Source organism: Ochotona princeps, chromosome 11 (genome assembly GCF_030435755.1).
Source record: "Ochotona princeps isolate mOchPri1 chromosome 11, mOchPri1.hap1, whole genome shotgun sequence".
NCBI lineage: Eukaryota > Metazoa > Chordata > Mammalia > Lagomorpha > Ochotonidae > Ochotona > Ochotona princeps.
In genome coordinates, this window is record NC_080842.1 from 42,768,485 (window position 1) to 42,784,931 (window position 16,447).

General features: G+C 48.2%; 1 protein-coding gene across 1 annotated transcript; it reads left to right on the forward strand.

The window, feature by feature from the left end:
- The first annotated feature begins 1,029 nt into the window (after window positions 1-1,029).
- NEIL2 (nei like DNA glycosylase 2) lies at window positions 1,030-16,201 on the forward strand. Its single transcript, XM_004579299.2, has 5 exons — window positions 1,030-1,121; window positions 2,949-3,088; window positions 5,740-6,089; window positions 12,193-12,389; window positions 14,809-16,201. Exons 2-5 carry the CDS (start codon window positions 2,951-2,953, stop codon window positions 15,120-15,122), a joined length of 999 nt encoding a protein of 332 aa, XP_004579356.2. The 5' UTR covers window positions 1,030-1,121; window positions 2,949-2,950; the 3' UTR covers window positions 15,123-16,201.
- Window positions 16,202-16,447: the final 246 nt, after the last annotated feature.

Sequence of the window (16,447 nt, forward strand, 5' to 3'; positions counted from 1 at the left end):
CCTTGACCTCAGGCCTCATGCCCTCTGTCCCTGGGGTTTCTCTCCAGGCTGAGGATCCAGACTCCTCTCTGCGCTTTCTGCTGTACAGCCCCCTGACAGTCAGCAGGACGTGGTGGTCTCTGAGAGTGGCTGGGCTTGGCTCTGGGTGCTGGTCAAGGCCTCCGCCCTGCAGCTGGCTGTTTCCTGAACACCTGCTTGGGTACTTCCCAAAACTTTCCTGCTTACTTCTTGAAAGTACTGGTCATTCTCCATAGAGAACCAACAGTAACAAGACATATTCTATCTTTGAATAATCTATTATTTTATCTTTTTTGGGAGGGATTTTTTTTTTTCCTGAAAGGAAAAATTACAGAGAGGAAGGAACAGAGAGATCTTTCATTTACTGGTTTACCTCCCAGACTGCTGCAATGACCAGGGCTGGGCTGGCCCAATGCTAAGGCCATGAATTTCATCTGGATCTCCCACGTGGGTGACAGGGACCCAAACACTTGGGTTATCTTCCTCTACTTTCCCAGGTCATTAGTTGGGAGCTGGATCGGAAGAGGGGCAGCTGGAATTTGAATTGGCACCCATAGTGGTTGCCTGCACTTCAGAAGGGGGATTTGCTTGCTGCACCACAAATCATCTTTAAAAAAAAAAATAAAAATTTAACACAAAATAAACTGACAGTGAAAACTTAATTTAAAAAAGTCAACCTTTAAAAACTGCAGGAGAACTTCTTGACAACCCGAAGCCTTTTCACCCAGACCGGGCTTGGAGGAGGAGCAGAACCAAAAGACAGCTTTCTGTCTTACAGCTTTTTGTCTTTTGTCTGCACCCAACGAAATACTCCCCTTCAGTAACGCACGGATCAGCTCCCTTACTGGGTGTTGTGCTTCCCTGCAGCCTCCAGCTCCCAGTCCCCGAAACCGATAGGCTCTCACAGCTATGTTCTCAGTTCTCGGCGTCTGCCCCGCCGCCCCAATCCCCGAGCAGAGCTCCGCCCACGCCCGGGGAGGAGCCGGGGACTCGCCCTGCCCCGGTGCGCCGTGCGCTCTGTGCGCCTTGGGTTGGCGTACGAAGGGCGAGTGCGAGCGGCGTACGGGAGCCAAGGCGGGCCTGTGGCGGCCGCCGCGGAGCCGGTGAGTTCCGCAGCCTTCGTTCCTTCCGCACTCGCCCTCCTTCTTGGCCCGGCGGGAGCCTCGCTTGAACTCGGGGCCTGCCGAGGAGTGGCCGTGGACAGGGCCGCGCGGCACCCGGCCCGAGACCCCCGCGGAGTGTGCGCGATGCAGCTCCCCGCCTTGCAGGAGCCTGTACCAGACGGGCGCGCACCGCGGCTAGCTTCGGAGTGAAAACTAAATAACAGGAAAATTAGGAAGGGTTCCCCGACGCCCAGCCCCCGTCCGCGGTGAACTTATTTATTCTGAGTGGCCAGTGGCCCTCAGTCCCCTCTCTGTGCCCGCTGCTCTCCGCCCCTCTGAAGAGAGCTGCGCACAGAAAATATTGTAGGTTTTCCATGGGAGGTTATGACTCTCCCGCAGGGCCCCAGCCATATGACGTAAGCAGTAACCCCCTCGCGGGGAGGGTCCCCCCACTTGGGTGGGCAGCGCCCTGGCCTGACACCTGCTTGTCTTGCTGGACAAGATTACCTCGAAGAGGCAGGTCCCAGTGTCCCGAGGAGGTGGCTCCAGAACCTTCCAGATGGGCTGCATCTTGCCCAAGGAGTAGCCAGGATCCTTCCAGAACTTCTTCAAATTCTGACTTAGTGGAAACCTGTTTATTCTGTGACTCTGTGCCCCCGACTAAGCTGTGAGCATGTGTTTCTGAGATGCACCTGGCAGGAACACTGGCTTTTTTTAGTGTATGCCCCTGGCCACAGAGTCATGGTGCGGGTGAGGAAACAGGGTGGTTAAGGAGCTCCTTAGGCAGCCCAAAACAGGGTGGGGGCCATATGCCAAGAGCCATGCACGCAGACCGCCAAGAGCCACACAGACTTCTTGTCGCGATGCTACTGCTGCCTCGTGTGGGTGACTCTCAGTACATCTGAGATTTGGGGCAGGGACCACAGAAACCACAACTACATAACTGTGTCCCATTTTGTTTTTAGTTTTTTTTTTTTTTAAGATTTGTTTTTATTGGAAAGGCAGATATACAGAGAGGAGGAGAGACAGAGAGGAAGATCTTCCATCCGATGGTTCACTCCCCAAGCGGCTGCAACGACTGGAGCTGAGCCGATTCATAGCCCGGAGCCAGGAGCTTCTGGGTCTCCCATGTGGGTGCAAGGTCCTACAGCCTTGGGCTGTCCTCAACTGTTTCCCCAGGCCACAGGCAGGGAGCTAGATGGGAAGCGGGGCCACTGGAATTAGAACCAGCACCCATGTAGGATCCCAGAGCGTTCAAAGCGAGGACTTAAGCTACGAGGTTATCGCACAGGGTCATGTGTGTCTCATTATTAAGGATCCAGTTCTGTAGTTAATGCCAGGTGCCACCCCTCCGTCCTCTGCACTGGCTTGTCTGATTGCACTCACTCAGTGCTCAGAGCGGTTCGTGCACCTACCCATTAAGGGGTGGAGATTCTGGAAAGCCCCATCCACATCTGTGGGAGAGAGGAAGGTTGTGGACAGAGAAAGCCTGGAGATGAGTGTAGGGGTCCCCAGTCCAAGCAGGAAGACCCAAGGGCTGACTGCTGGGATCTACATGGATGGTGCTTGTTATGGAGTGCTTTGCAAACTTTAGGTGCGTGATGAGTGTTTGCGGGGTTGGGAAGGGAAAGGAGGAAGCCCACATCTGTGAGCTGACCCACACCGCTCCCCAGCACTTTGCCTTCTACACCCTGTCTGCTTCATAGTTGGTGGCATCAGAGGAACTTGATGCCACCAACTGTGGAACTGTTGGGAACTTCATGCTGGACCGTGTTCAGGAGAGAACTGAGCTAAGCAGTGGTCTCCTTTGCCAGTTTCTGCTTGCAGCCATGCCTGAAGGGCCGTCTGTGAGAAAGTTTCACCATTTGGTCTCCCCCTTCGTGGGCCAGCAGGTGGTCAAGACCGGGGGCAGCAGCAAGAAACTACACCCACCCGACATGCAGTCTCTGTGGCTCCAAGACACCCAGGTGAGTTCCCTGGAATCTGGAATCTGTCCTAAAAAGTCCCAGCTTTGTCACTGCTGGGAACCCCAGACATCTCCTTGTCTGTGTCTTTATGTGTTTTTATTGGAAGACAGGTTTACAGATTGGAGTGACACAGAGAGAAAGATCTTCCATCCACTGGTTCACTCCTCAGAAGGACACAATGGTAGCAGCTGGGCTGGTCTGAAACCAGGAGCCAGGAACGTCCTCCAGGTCTCCCACGTGGGTGCAGGGTTGCAAGGCTTTGGGCTGTCCTCCACTGCTTTCCCAGGCCACAAGCAGGGAGCTAGATGGGAAGTGGAGCAGCCAGGACACGAATAGATGCCCATGTGGGATGCTAGTGCTTGCAAATAGAAGATTAATCTGAGCCACCACACTGCCCCCTGCTCCTCATCTTTCAGTTTGGATTGTGGAGCCCCTGATTCAGAGTCTAGAGTGCCTCTGGTTCATTAGCCATGCCTGACAAGCACCTCTAGTTGGGATCACCGGGCAGTAAGGAAAGCTGCAGGCCCTGAGTCCGGCTCGCCCCTGTCTGCCGTGAGCAGGGCTCCCAGTGTACTCTGGGCTGCGTTTTGCTTTGCTCTCCCACCTTCTTGCCCTGCCCTTGGACCCCAGCAGCTCTTCCAATAGCCTTTGTTGCTCATGCTCTCAAGTTGCTGCTGGATCAGCTTGAGCAGGGCTCCCTTTCCGCCTAGCCCTGCCTGTGTCCATGGCCAGTTTATTTTCTGTCTTTTGGATGCTGCTTGGCAATTTCCCCTTCTGCGTAACCTGTTCTGCCTGCTTTAGGATCCTCTATGTTTCCAGGACACCTTGAGCCCCCTCTTCCGCAGCCTTCCTGCTGACTGGCCTGCCTGTGGAATGGAGCAGGTGGATACGTAGGGAAGGGCTGTGTCCTTGTCATTCTTATGTCCCCACCACATGACACCTAGGGGAATGGGCTGTTCACACAGCCTCTGTTCTTTCTTGACTGTGTAATCTCAAGCAAGTTGCCCAGTCCCTCAGCCCTAATTTCTTCAGTGGTAAAATGGGAATGAGCCGGGCCTGGCTCGGTACACTGGTGGCTTAAGTTCTTGCCTTGTACACGCTAGGATCCCATATGGGCACCAGTTCTAATTCCGGTAGACATTGTTTGAGAAGTAATGTCGATTCACCAGTTGATAGATGTCCCAGTTGTTTCCACTTTTTTTTTTAAAAGACTTATTCATTTTTATTGGAAAGGTGGATATACAGAGAGGAGGAGAGACAGAGAGGAAGATCTTCCATCCGATGATTCACTCCCCAAGTGAGCTGCAACGGCCGGTGCTGCACCGATCCGAAGCCAGGAACCAGGAACCTCTTTCAGGTCTCCCACTTGGGTACAGGATCCCAAGGCTTTGGGCCATCCTCGACTGCTTTCCCAGGCTACAAGCAGGGAGCTGGATGGGAAGTGGAGCTGCCGGGATTAGAACCGGCGGCCATATGGGATCCCGGGGCGTTCAAAGTGAGGACTTTAGCTGCTAGGCCACGCCGCCAGGCCCCTGTTTCCACTTTTGACATGAAGAACAATGCTGCTAGGGGGCAGGCACTGCTTAGAATGCCCATACCCTATCAGAGTACCTGGCTTTAAGTCCTGGCTCTGCTTCTGATTCTAGTTCCTGCTGACATGCACCCTGGGAGGCAGAGCTGCTGGCTTCCATATGACTCCCTGCATCATGTTGAGAAGAGCTGGATTGAGTTCCAGGTCCTGGCTTCAGCCTAGTCCAACCGTAACCACTAACAGGCATCTGAAAAGTGAACCAGTGGCCAGAATCTCAAATCTCTCTCTCAATATCTGTTTTTTTTTCTTCCCCCTCTCTCTGTAAATCTGCCTTTCAAGTAAATGATTAAATCTTAAACAAACACCCGTGCACGCGCGTGGACACCCACACACACAGAGGTATTTCCAGTATAAGTGGCAAATGCTTTAAGTCTTTGAAAGACTGCCTGACCTTCAGGTTGTGCAGAATCCTGGCATCTGGGCATGCTGGTGTCCCATAGGAGGAATTGGCAATATGAAAACAGAGCACAAATCAGCTGTAACCTTCTTTGACACATTTTGACACATTTCCAGTTTTCATTTTCTTTGACTAAAATTATGTTCTTTGTGATGAGGTGAATTTTTGCCTATGTGTTTAACAGTGATAATCTGATTGATTTATTTTTTTGGTGTTTAAGATTTTGATTTTGAATCATGAGTTCTCTTGTGATTTTTATCAAGTCCAGTGTGCTGTGGGTGTGTGGAAAGAGATACTGCCTTACACAATGTGTTGTCGTTAGATGATGTCTCTCTGTGTGCTGGTCATTTCCGGAATGACAGTTTGTCTTTATAATTTTCACTGATCCATGAAAAAAAATTGGCACCAGTTGTTGGACATGGAGGGTGACCCTGCTACTTCATCAATATGCTTTTTTGATGCTATAATTGTTCCACTGATTCCAGTTGTTTTGAAAGCCGTGTGCTTCACCAAGCTGTGAAGCAAGACAGGGCCCTAATCCTAGCTGTGGGACAAGCTTCTGGGAGGAGATAAGGAAACAATTTACAGTAAAATAAATATTGGCATACCCCTCTTCCGTCCTTTTCTGAGTAAATCTGAGCACCATGTTCATTTTCTTTCCAGGTCCATGGAAAGAAATTGTTCCTTAGATTTGATCCAGATGAAGAATTGGGGCTCCATGGTGATGATGCACCCCCAAAGTCTCTCGGGAAAGGAGAGATTTTGCAGGAGGAGAAGGCTGCAGTCCTAGGGCAGGCCAATGTGCCCAGCAGACAGGAGGCTTCCCATCCCACAGAGCTTGCCATTCCGGATGGAGACAAGGGTCCCGAGTGTCTCGGGGCACGTCGCCCCGCGACACGTGTTGAGAGATGGCTGCAAGTCAGCTTTGGCTTGTTTGGCAGCGTTTGGGTGAATGAGTTCTCCAGAGCCAAGAAAGCCAACAAGAGGGGGGACTGGAGGGATCCTGCTCCCAGGTAAGGATGCAGCTGTCTTTGGCTTTGCAGGTTCTGCGGTTTCCTTGGGGCCTAGGCAGTGGGGTCCTCCAGCTTGCTCCCCAGAGACAGGAGACACTGCTGTGCAATGGTACTTGGAAGAGGTTGTGGGGAAATGGAATTAAAGATAAGTTTACTTTGATGTAAAACATTCTGAACTCCTTACATAGGTTACTTGTAATACACATTTTCTTTCTTTTTTTTTTAAGATCTATTTTATTTTCATTACAAAGTCAGATATACAGAGAGGAAGAGAGACAGAGAGGAAGATCTTTAGTTGATGATTCACTCCCCAAGTGACCACAGCGGCCGGTGCTGTGCTGGTCTGAAGCTAGGAGCCAGGAACTTCCTCCGGTTTCCCAAGTGGGTGCAGGGTCCAAAGGCTTTTCTTTCATCCTCGACTGCTTTCCCAGGTCACAAGCAGGGAACTGGATGGGAAGTGGAGCTACCGGGATTAGAACCAGCACCCATATGGGATCCCAGCGTGTTTAAGACAAGGACTTTAGCCACTAGGCCATGGCACCATTCCTGTAATACACATTTTCCATGAACTTTCTGAAGACCTCCCATATGTATTCATAATAGAAGGTGAACTATGGAGGCCTGTGTTGTAATATATATGGCAATTTTAAGCTGCCGTCTGTGATGCTGCCATCCCATACAGGTGTCAGTTCACATCCAGGCTGCTCTGCTTCTAATCTGGCTCCCTGCTCATGGGCCTGGGAAAGCAGCAGCAGGTGACTTGGGTGTTTGGTCCACTGCCACCCACGTAGAAGTCCCGGATGAAGCTCTTAGCTCCTGGTTTCTGCCTGGCCAAGCACTGGCTATTGCAGCCATTTGGGAACTGAACCAGCAAGTGGAATAGCTCTCTCTTCCTTCCTCATGCCTTGCCTATCTGTCTCTGTAGTCTGAGTTTCAAATTAATTAATTAGAAAAGAAAATAGACTCTGGTCTGCATCCAAAAGAGGTTTCATAGCACACTGAATAGCTTAGAAAAGGAGGATGCTTTTCCAGCAAACACAGCACTGATAGCAGAAGGGCTCAAGAACATTCTGTGGCTTGACTCATGCATTCTGAATTTAAGGGCAGGATTTTCCCAGTTTTAATCTGTGAATGTTGAGAACAATATCTTTGTGCATAAAACTCTTTGTTTGGGTATTCTTTCTTAGTATCTGTTCCCAGAGAAGTAATTGCTGGTTAAAAACAATTAAGTTTGTTAAAGCCACATGTTTTTATGGCCTTATAAAACTGGCTTAACCTGAATTGTCATTGTCATCAGGTTGCTTATTTACTTCTGTCAATTTCTTTGACGTCTGTTCATCTTGGCGGTATATGTTATCTGTGTTGTCCCAAGCCTATGCCACATTCTTTGACTATCATGTGCTTTTTAGTGGTCCAGAATTTTATTTTATGTAGTTAATGGTCAGTATTTCTTATGAGTATTTGTTCAAATATTTCCTCTTACTGAAGAAGTTGTCTTCTACCTCAGAGTTATCTTTGTGGAGAGGGAGAATCTTTCATCTGCTGGTTCATTCCCCAGATGATCACAGTGGCCAGGATCCTGAAGCCAGGAGGTTGGAACTGCATCCAGGTCTCCCTCGTGGGTAGCAGGGGCCAAGCACATGAGCCAGCATCTACTGCCTTCCTGGGCACATGAGCAGGCAGCTGGATCAAAAGTGGAGTAGCCAGGACTTGAACTGATTCTCTGATGGGAGATGCTGGTGTCACAGGTGGTGACTTAACTCACTACACCATAATCCCAGCTCCTACACACACATTTTCTATCTTTTAAAGGTTTTTATTTGGTGTGTGTGTGTGAGTTGTAGTCTTTGAAAAAATATTTTGAAGTTTATTTGAAAGACAAGAGGTATCTTCCATTAGTTTGTTCATTCCCTAAATGCCTGCAACATTTGGAGCTGGGCCAGACTGCAATTCAGTCCAGATCTTCTATTTGGGTGGCAGGGACCCAGTTACTTGAGCCATCACCTACTGCCTTACAGGATGCACATTACCAGGAAGCTGGACTCAAACCTAGGTACTAGGGCCTAGTGCCATGACTCAGTGGCTAGATCCTCATCCTGCAAGTGCCAGGATTCCATATAGGTGACAGTTGGTATCCCAGCTGCTCCACTTCCCCTCCAGTTCCCTATTTGTGGCCTAGGAAGACAGTGGAGGATGGCCCAAAATGTTGGGACCCTGTTCCCACACGTGAGACCTGGAAGAAGCTCCTGGCTCTCGGCTTTGGATCGACTTAGCTCAGCCATTGCAGGCACTTATGGAGTGAACCAGTGGATGGAAAAATCTTTCTCTTTTCTGTAAATCTGCATTTCCAATAAAAATAAATAAGCCCTTTAAAAAGAAAAATCAGGCACTGTGGTATGGGATGTTGCATCCAAAGCAGCATCTTAATCACTGCACCACATGCCCCCCCATGTGATGTGATATAATGGTCATAGGGTGTTTTTTTATTTAATTGTAAAAACAACTCAGAGTAGCTTACATGGTGAAGGAATTTTTTGACTCATATAATTGCAAGTTAAAGGGAGAGGGGAGTTGGATTTGCCTCAGCTCCCAGGTTCTGGCCCCACGTTCTTGTGATCCCCCAGCCTTGTACTTTGCCGCATATTGGTTTTGTCCATAGACAAACAGCAAGGTGCAGTTACAGTTCCTGGCTTTGTATTCTCTCAAGAGGACAACTAGGGGAGGAGGGAGGGTCCATTGTGGAAGCTGAGATGAGCCAGGAGTGCGTTCTCAGCAAACCTCCTGTTGCCTGTAGTTTTCCCTACTGATTCTTGGCTTGGCCTGTAGCTGGGGAACAGGAGCAACCTTCCATGGAATAGCCTTGCCCAGATTTCATGTTTATGGCTTAGCATCAGAAAATAAACATGTATCACTTCATTGCTTTTGTATCTCTTGTTGTCAAGTTGTATCCTCATTTTTCACATGGTGTGTTTTGCTCTATCCTTTAGTGTCATTGTCCTTGTTGGGCTTATCTGGGTTTATTTTATTATTGTTAGCTTTATGTTCTCTTTCCATACAGGTCAGTATTTCCTAATCTACCTAGGGCTTAGGATGATTTTTCCAAACAATTTAAGAGATACAGAGCTGCTATCCACTAGCTCACTCTCTGGATAGCCAGAGTACCTGAACTGGGACCTCAGTTCAGGCCTTCCTAGTGGACAGCAACAACCCGGCCACTGGATGCCGCACCTGCCACCTCGCGAGTTCTGCACGAGCGGAGAGCTGGAGGGAGGGCTGAGTCCTGCCCTGAACTCAGGCACTCTTCCTTGAGCTACAGTGTTGTAACTGATGACTTAGCTGCCAGGCCAGATACCAACCCAGACCATGAGCACAGCCGGTAACTTTTCAACTTTGGCATCTGTTGAGTTTGGCCATTGTTAACATTTTCTGTATCTAGATGAAGACTTCCTGAAGAAGTTTTTTAGGAACATAGTATGAAGAGTAAGCATTAACTCTTCAGTCATTAACACTGTGTACAAATGAACTCAGTTGTTGTTTTGGTAACTGAAATTTTTTGCGTTTCTTACTTTTTGTTTTTCCTAAGCTTGGAAAGAGCAGCCAAGTCTCCTGGGGTGGGTACAGGTTTTACGTTTTCTCCTTGTCTCTCACGAAGCATGTGGGGTTTATGTGTGTTGCTGCATCACCTCCCTGTCTTGCAGGTCTTCCTCGCGGAGGCAGCATCACTGTCAGGCAGCACAGGACTTCTCTGCCTTCACTCTTAAGCTAAGATTTTTCTTTGCATTAACAGTTTTGCCACTGTTTGTGCAATTTATCTGTTTCTTAGTGTTTTCCATGTCATTTCAGGCATATCTTTAAACTTGGTTCTCAGTGGTTTGAGGTGTTTCTTGTAAGAAGTTTTTGTGACCTTTGAAACTCCAGTGAAAACTCTGTTTGGAAATGCGAGAAGTGTGGAATTTGGATTTTGTTCCATGGGCTGTTTATTGGACTTTGTTTTCTTCTATTGAATGTACCAAGTTTCTTTTCTTCCTTTTATACCCATGACTCTTGAGTTTCTTCAGACATATTGCCATTACTTTTCATTCTATTAGTAATCATTTTTTCTTTAAATGAAATGTGATTTTTTTCTATTAGTTATTTACTACAAAGTTTTAAATTACATCAACATTAATAATTCTTCTCATCATTCAATCTAATTTTTTGCTCACTCTCCTCACCTTTGGGATAAGTCCATTAACATTTTTACCTGCTACCTTTATTTTCTTTTTAAAGATGTAATCATATATTTATTTTATTTGAAATGCAATTACTGAGAGACAGAAGGAAAGCACGAGATCCTTCATCTGCTTGTACAGTGTCCAAATGGCTGCAGTGGCCAGAGTTGGGTCAGACCACAGCCTGGACAGGAGCTTTCATCCAGCTCTCCCATGTGAGTGGTGTCTGTAGCTGCTTCCCCAGGATATGAGCTACCTGCTATTTCTTTTCTCCAATATATCCACTCAACTCCTGAGTTTACCTAGCTGGTTGGTTCAGTATTTCTATTCTGGATTATTAAATTAGTGAATAATATTAATTGCACTATAGTTAGATATCAAATAATGCAATTGATACTAAATACATGCTAAAATAGCTAGATGTAGGAGGTGTTTTGTAATCCTTGAATCGGCCTCAGCCACACATTACCACAATCCGTCTGGAGCTGACATTCCTCTTTCTCTGTCGCCCCTGTCTTGACACCCTTTGTTAGTTTTTATACACATTAAGGCCTTACATGCTGCTAATTCCCACAGCCAAGTCCTCTTTTCACAATACATTTGTCACAGAGCCAAAGTACCAGAAGCAACGAGGTATCTAGGAGGTTCTTTTATTCCACCAAGGTAGGAATGGGAGCAGGGGTGGAGGGGGAGAGAGAGAGAGAAGGGAAATGTCTCCTGGCAGGAGATCCCTACAAGGGGAACGGGAAGGGGGCAAGATGAAGAACAGGAGGGAGCCAGCCGGGAAAGTCACAGCACTTGCAGGGGAGTGAGGAGAAAGAGGGAAGAAGTGGAAGAGTGTGGAGGGTGGCCGTGAGGGATTGTGGATAGGATTGTCAGAGCCCAGGGGATCGGTAGGTGGGCAGGGATTGGGGGGAGGGGCCATGAGGGATTGGTGGGCAACTGGAACAGCACAACATTTGCAAGCTGTGGGAAAGGAGTAGCAGATATCTGAATTAGTACAAAGTCAAAAATGGCAATGGCTTTCATGGCCAAAGTTGGGTTGGAGTCTCTCCTCTACCTTGTTAATTTCATTTCTGTTAAGTTTGTGTTTTTCCTTGAATAATTGCTTCAGGCACTACTCAGTGAGTCCCTGCTCATCAAGAGTTCCCTTTTACTGTCATAGAAGATTCTAAGGGTTTCTTCTTCAGTGTAGAGTCCAGATCCAGCTCGACTGTCTTCCCTTACAAAGGAACCCACTGTTACGTATCAGTATTTCTGAGATCTCTGCTCGGTCCTTGTCATCCAGGAAGCTCAGGAGAGTACCGGGAGGTGTATCTTCTGCTTTGTCCTGTTTTGTTTTGGTTTGTTTGGGGAAGGCAGGAGAGGGAAGGGAGAGACAAGGACAGAGATAGATTTCCTATTTGCTGGTTCACGCTTCAAGTGCTCACAAAATCTAGGGCTAGGCCAGGCTGAACTCGGGAGCTGTAAACTTCAGATCTCCCAAGTGAGTGGCAAGAACTCAACTGCTTGAACCAGTTTTCCTTCAGGTTGTACATTAGCAGGAAGCTGCATTGGAGAATGGAGCTGGGACTTGAACCCAAGCACTCCTCTGTGGGATTTGAATATACCAAGAAATTTAATCAGTTCAGCACATGCCTGCCTCTAGCTATGTCTTTTTGATAAGTCTAGCCTGAGACTGGGCTTCTTCTGCATCCATTTCTGGATCCTCCAGACTTGAGAGGTTTATGGTTCTGCAAGATACATTCTCTTTCAGGGTCCTGCTTTCCACAGGTGAATCAAGACTGGAGGCTGGAAGCTGTGCACATGATGTGACTGTACGTATTAGCTGTATAAGCAAACTACCTGACTTGGGATAACTGTGTGTATGTGTGACCTGTGCTTTCTTTCAGGTTGGTCCTTCATTTTGGCGGTGGTGGCTTTCTGGCATTTTATAATTGTCAGATGTCTTGGAGTTGTTCCCCAGTGGTCAGGCCCACCTCTGACATCCTGTCTGAGAAGTTCCATCGAGGACAAGCCCTGAAAGCTTTGAGCCAGGCCCAGCCTGTCTGCTACACGCTGCTGGACCAGAGATACTTCTCAGGGTTAGGTATGAGCTATGGAAAAGGGACGGGCTGCACAGAATTGCTCCTGGAAAAGCCATTTGTCAGGGAGTCATGAGACTCACCCCCCAGTCATGCCATTGTTGTTGGCAGCAGCTTAACGTATCACCTGTATTTCTTTTGTCTTTTTTTTTTTTTCCCCAATGGATGTGTTAGGTTAGGCATTTATTTCTCCCTCCCTCCCTGTCTCCCTCCCTCCCTGTCTCCCTCCCTCCCTCCCTCTTCCTTTCTTCCCTTCCTCCTTTCTTTCTCTCTCCCTCTCTCTTCTTTTTTTCCTTCCTTCCTTCCTTCCTTTCTTCCACTGCTTTCCCAGGGAGTTGGATTGGAAATGGAGTAGCTAGGATTTGAACCTGCACTTACATAAAGATGCAGGGTCTTGGGTAGTGGCTTAATCTGATATGTCCAACACAGGCCCTTTTGTAGTTTCTAACTTTCTTGGTTTTAAAATTCAGTTGTTAGCCACGCCCCCACACATACTTTTTTATGTGACAAGAGCATGATGGAACCAAGAAAATGTGACACAGGACACCAGAGTTCACTGATTGTTGTTGTTATTGTTGTTTTGTATTTTCAAAAAGACTTAACTTATTTTTTCTTTTATTAGAAAGGCAGATTTACAACTGCCGGCTCACTTCCCAAATGGCCACAACAGTTGAAGCTGAGCCAATACAAAGCCAGGAGCCTTGAGCTGCTTCTGGGTCTCCCATGCAGGTGCAGGTTCCCAAGGACTTTGGCCATCCTTTACTGCTTTCTCAGGCAGAGAGCTGGATTGCAAGTGGAGCATCTAGGACATGAACCAGCACCCATACAGGATACTGGTGCTTGCAGGTAGAAGATTAGCCTGTTGAGTCACCACACCAGCCCCAGGTGTTAACTTGTTAATAGTTGCATTGAAGTATGACGTATTAAAGAGCAGGGGTCATGCTCATGCTCCCTTGTGCCTTCTGCTGCCCTACACATAGCCCAGCATATATAGGTACCTGATGAGGCCCTGCTGGGAACAGAAGTCCTATAGTTTGCTAGTGCTGCTCTTGGATAGATGGAACTTTCTGGTAGAAGGCACAGGTGTCTCAGGCCAACCTTATATTCTTATTAGAACCTGCACATGTAAGATTGGAGTGAAGGAGCAGCTTCCCCTCTTTGTTCAAATGACCTATAAGTATTTGGAAGTGGAGGAGAAAACTGAACCATGTGATAAAATAGATAACAGCCACTTAGCTGGATTAGGAGAATATACTATTCCTGAAGTGAATGCTGAAGCCGTCGGGCAGGATGCTCACGACAAAGTCCCCTCCATATGTACAGTGTGGCATTGCTGCAGCAGGCAGAGCTCCTTCGTGATGGGCATTCACCAGACACTGGTCTCGCGTCATCATTTAGAGCCTTGGGAGGTGGGGAGGGGAGGTCCCTGTGTTTGGAGGAGCAAAGAGGGTTCCCAAAGGGGCTTTACGAACCAGTGGCACAGTAGTAGCCATCACAGCAGGCAGTGTTTTTCGTGGAACTGCACTGTGTTGGCACATAGTCTCATGCTCATTACTGTGTGGTAAGATAAGGTAGTAGTTGTCCCTTTATTTAGAAAACAGGTAAACAAAAAGGGTCCATTGCTGGTTAAGTCAAGCAGATAGAGTATGAATGCAAGTTATCTGCTAATGACTTTGTGTGCAGCCAGCGGTTGACCTCAGAGTTCTTGGTTCAGCTTAGCCCTTCCCTGCGGATGCTTGGAACCCTTGGCCTGGGGCAGGCTTGCTCCTCCCTGAGGCAGCATCTTGTCTCATGATCCTGGAAGCATGGATTGTGAAAATGCCTAGTAAAGGCACTGTGGAAACAGAGCTCCAGATTATAGAAGGAGAGTTCAAGGCTGACTCTGTAGAGAATGAGGCAGGAATAGAAGAACAGGACTGTAATACCTCATAAAGCTTTCCACCTTTTGCATGGTAAGAACAGTCCATATATGTTAAGTACTGATATGTCAAGGTACCAGCCCCTGTGCTCAGCCTTTACTGCTCACAGAAATGAGGTAAACCATTCCTGTGTTACAGACGGGGAACAGCTGGGAGCACTGAGTGGCTCAGCGACCTGCCAAGGCCACATGGGTAGGATTTAAATCAGGGGCCAAGGCCCTTTTGGATTATCTCTTTGCTATGACGGAGGCTGTCCCTGAGTTCTATTTCCATCTCATCCACATAATAACTTTGGAGGCAAGAATAGTCTAACCCATTTTACAGACAGAAACTGACAGAGATTGCAGACTTGCCCTGGAACCTGTGGTTCGTGGCATAGCCAAATTCAGGTCTTCTGCTGTACTTCCCTGTGGCTGCCATGCCACCTTCAGTGCGCCCGCTCCACTTGGTTGGCTCCCTTGGTGGGTGTGTTTATCCTCATCTTACTCTCTGTGCGCTGTTTCAGGGAACATCATCAAGAACGAAGTCCTGTACAGAGCCAGGGTTCACCCCCTGTCCCTTGGGTCACTTCTGAGTCCTACACACCTAGAAGCCCTCGTGGACCACGTGGTGGAGTTCAGCACAAACTGGCTTCAGGACAAACTGCAGGGCAAGCAGCAGCACACCCAGATCTACCAGAAGGAGCAGTGCCCTGCTGGGCATCCGGTCATGAAGGACGAATTTGGGCCCCCTGGTGGGTTCCAGAGGCTGACATGGTGGTGCCCACAGTGCCAGCCCCAGTTCCCACCCGAGGGGCCACATCAACCCCAGCTCTGCTAGTCACCTGGAGCCCTTCCTCCTGGAACTTGCTCCCTGGGGTACATGGTGTCCAAGCATCCAGAAAGGAGGGTACGTGGGCAGGGTGGGGCTTGGGCAGAGGGTGGGCAGGGAGCTAGCTGTCTGTGTTCTCTATGTTCATCTCACTGGAGGTCTAAGAGTTATCCCAGGGTTAGAGATTTGCTTTTCTTTTTCTAGTTTATTCTTCCAGTGTAATTCTGCTGTTGGGGAAAAAAATGAGAAAAACCCTAATGGTGGGTAAGAGTTCCTCCTCCCAGAATGGAAATGGGACTTAAAATGTGAAAGCTGCTAAAGTGGCCTCAGGGGTTTTGAGCTTTGTTTGTGTATGATCTTTGGTTGAAGTCAAGACTTTCCATTTTGAGACACAAAATATGGTTTCATTGTTCCCCTGGAGGGAGTAGCAGGAGCATAGCAGCAGCGGTTGGGCCTCCTGCCTGGGTCTTCCCTGCTGAAGAGGAAAAAAGAGTATGTGTGTAGGTTGCAGGGAGCTGGCTTCCTTCCTGGCATGCACTGGGCCTTCAGGGGTGAGCCGCTCATTTCCTCCTTATGCTAGTGTTAGCTGTGATCATGGAAATGTTGAACATGTCAGGAATCAAGGGTTAGAGTTGGCAACAACTAGGTGAAAAGAAGATAGTGTGAAAATAAAGTTATTTGTTCCCTTCTCGTCTCATCGTTATTTGGCAGCGAGGGGTCTTATGCTGTAAATAACTGAACGCTTTCTGAAGGAGTCCTCATAAGGGCTTGCCAGCACACTGGCTGTTTGACTCAGGTGAGCAGAGATGGACTTTTACTTCTGTCCCACAGCCCCTGGCATAGTCACTGTGGTGCACTCATAAGACCTCTTGAAATCAGTCAGCTTCCCAAGACCCCATCTCCAAGGGCCTCATGAATTTTGGGATGGCACACTGAGTACCCGACAGCCCTGTCCTTTCTACTCACCACTGCACTGCAGCCCCTCCATGGTATACAGCAGCTGCATCACAGGAGCTGCAGTGGCCTGGCCCACAGCACCTGGAACCCCGGCAATGTGTCCCTCAAAGTAGCCAAGTTTTCTTTGCTCCATCAGCAAAGAAATAGGAACAGTGATCACTCAGAAATCCAATTTTGCTTTCCTTTGCATTTCCAAGTGTAACTTTCCTACCCCTTGGAACACATTGTAGACAGTGCCATTAGAATTTATCAGTTCCCAGGCTTGTGCAACATTTGACTGAGGGTGCAGTGGTGGCAGTGTTCCAATAACTCCACTGTGGAACCAGTACGTGCAGCTACAGTCAAAAGTTTACAGCCTTGTAGCTAATCCAAATCCT

What these genes read in the sequence shown, in the direction of transcription:
- NEIL2 (XM_004579299.2), top strand. Translation starts at nt 2,951, where the DNA reads ATGCCTGAAGGGCCGTCTGTGAGAAAGTTTCACCATTTGGTCTCCCCC. An exon ending in TGGAGGGATCCTGCTCCCAG is followed by an intron (nt 6,090 to 12,192) that starts GTAAGGATGCAG and finishes GCTTTCTTTCAG; the next exon opens with GTTGGTCCTTCATTTTGGCG. An exon ending in GAGATACTTCTCAGGGTTAG is followed by an intron (nt 12,390 to 14,808) that starts GTATGAGCTATG and finishes GCGCTGTTTCAG; the next exon opens with GGAACATCATCAAGAACGAA.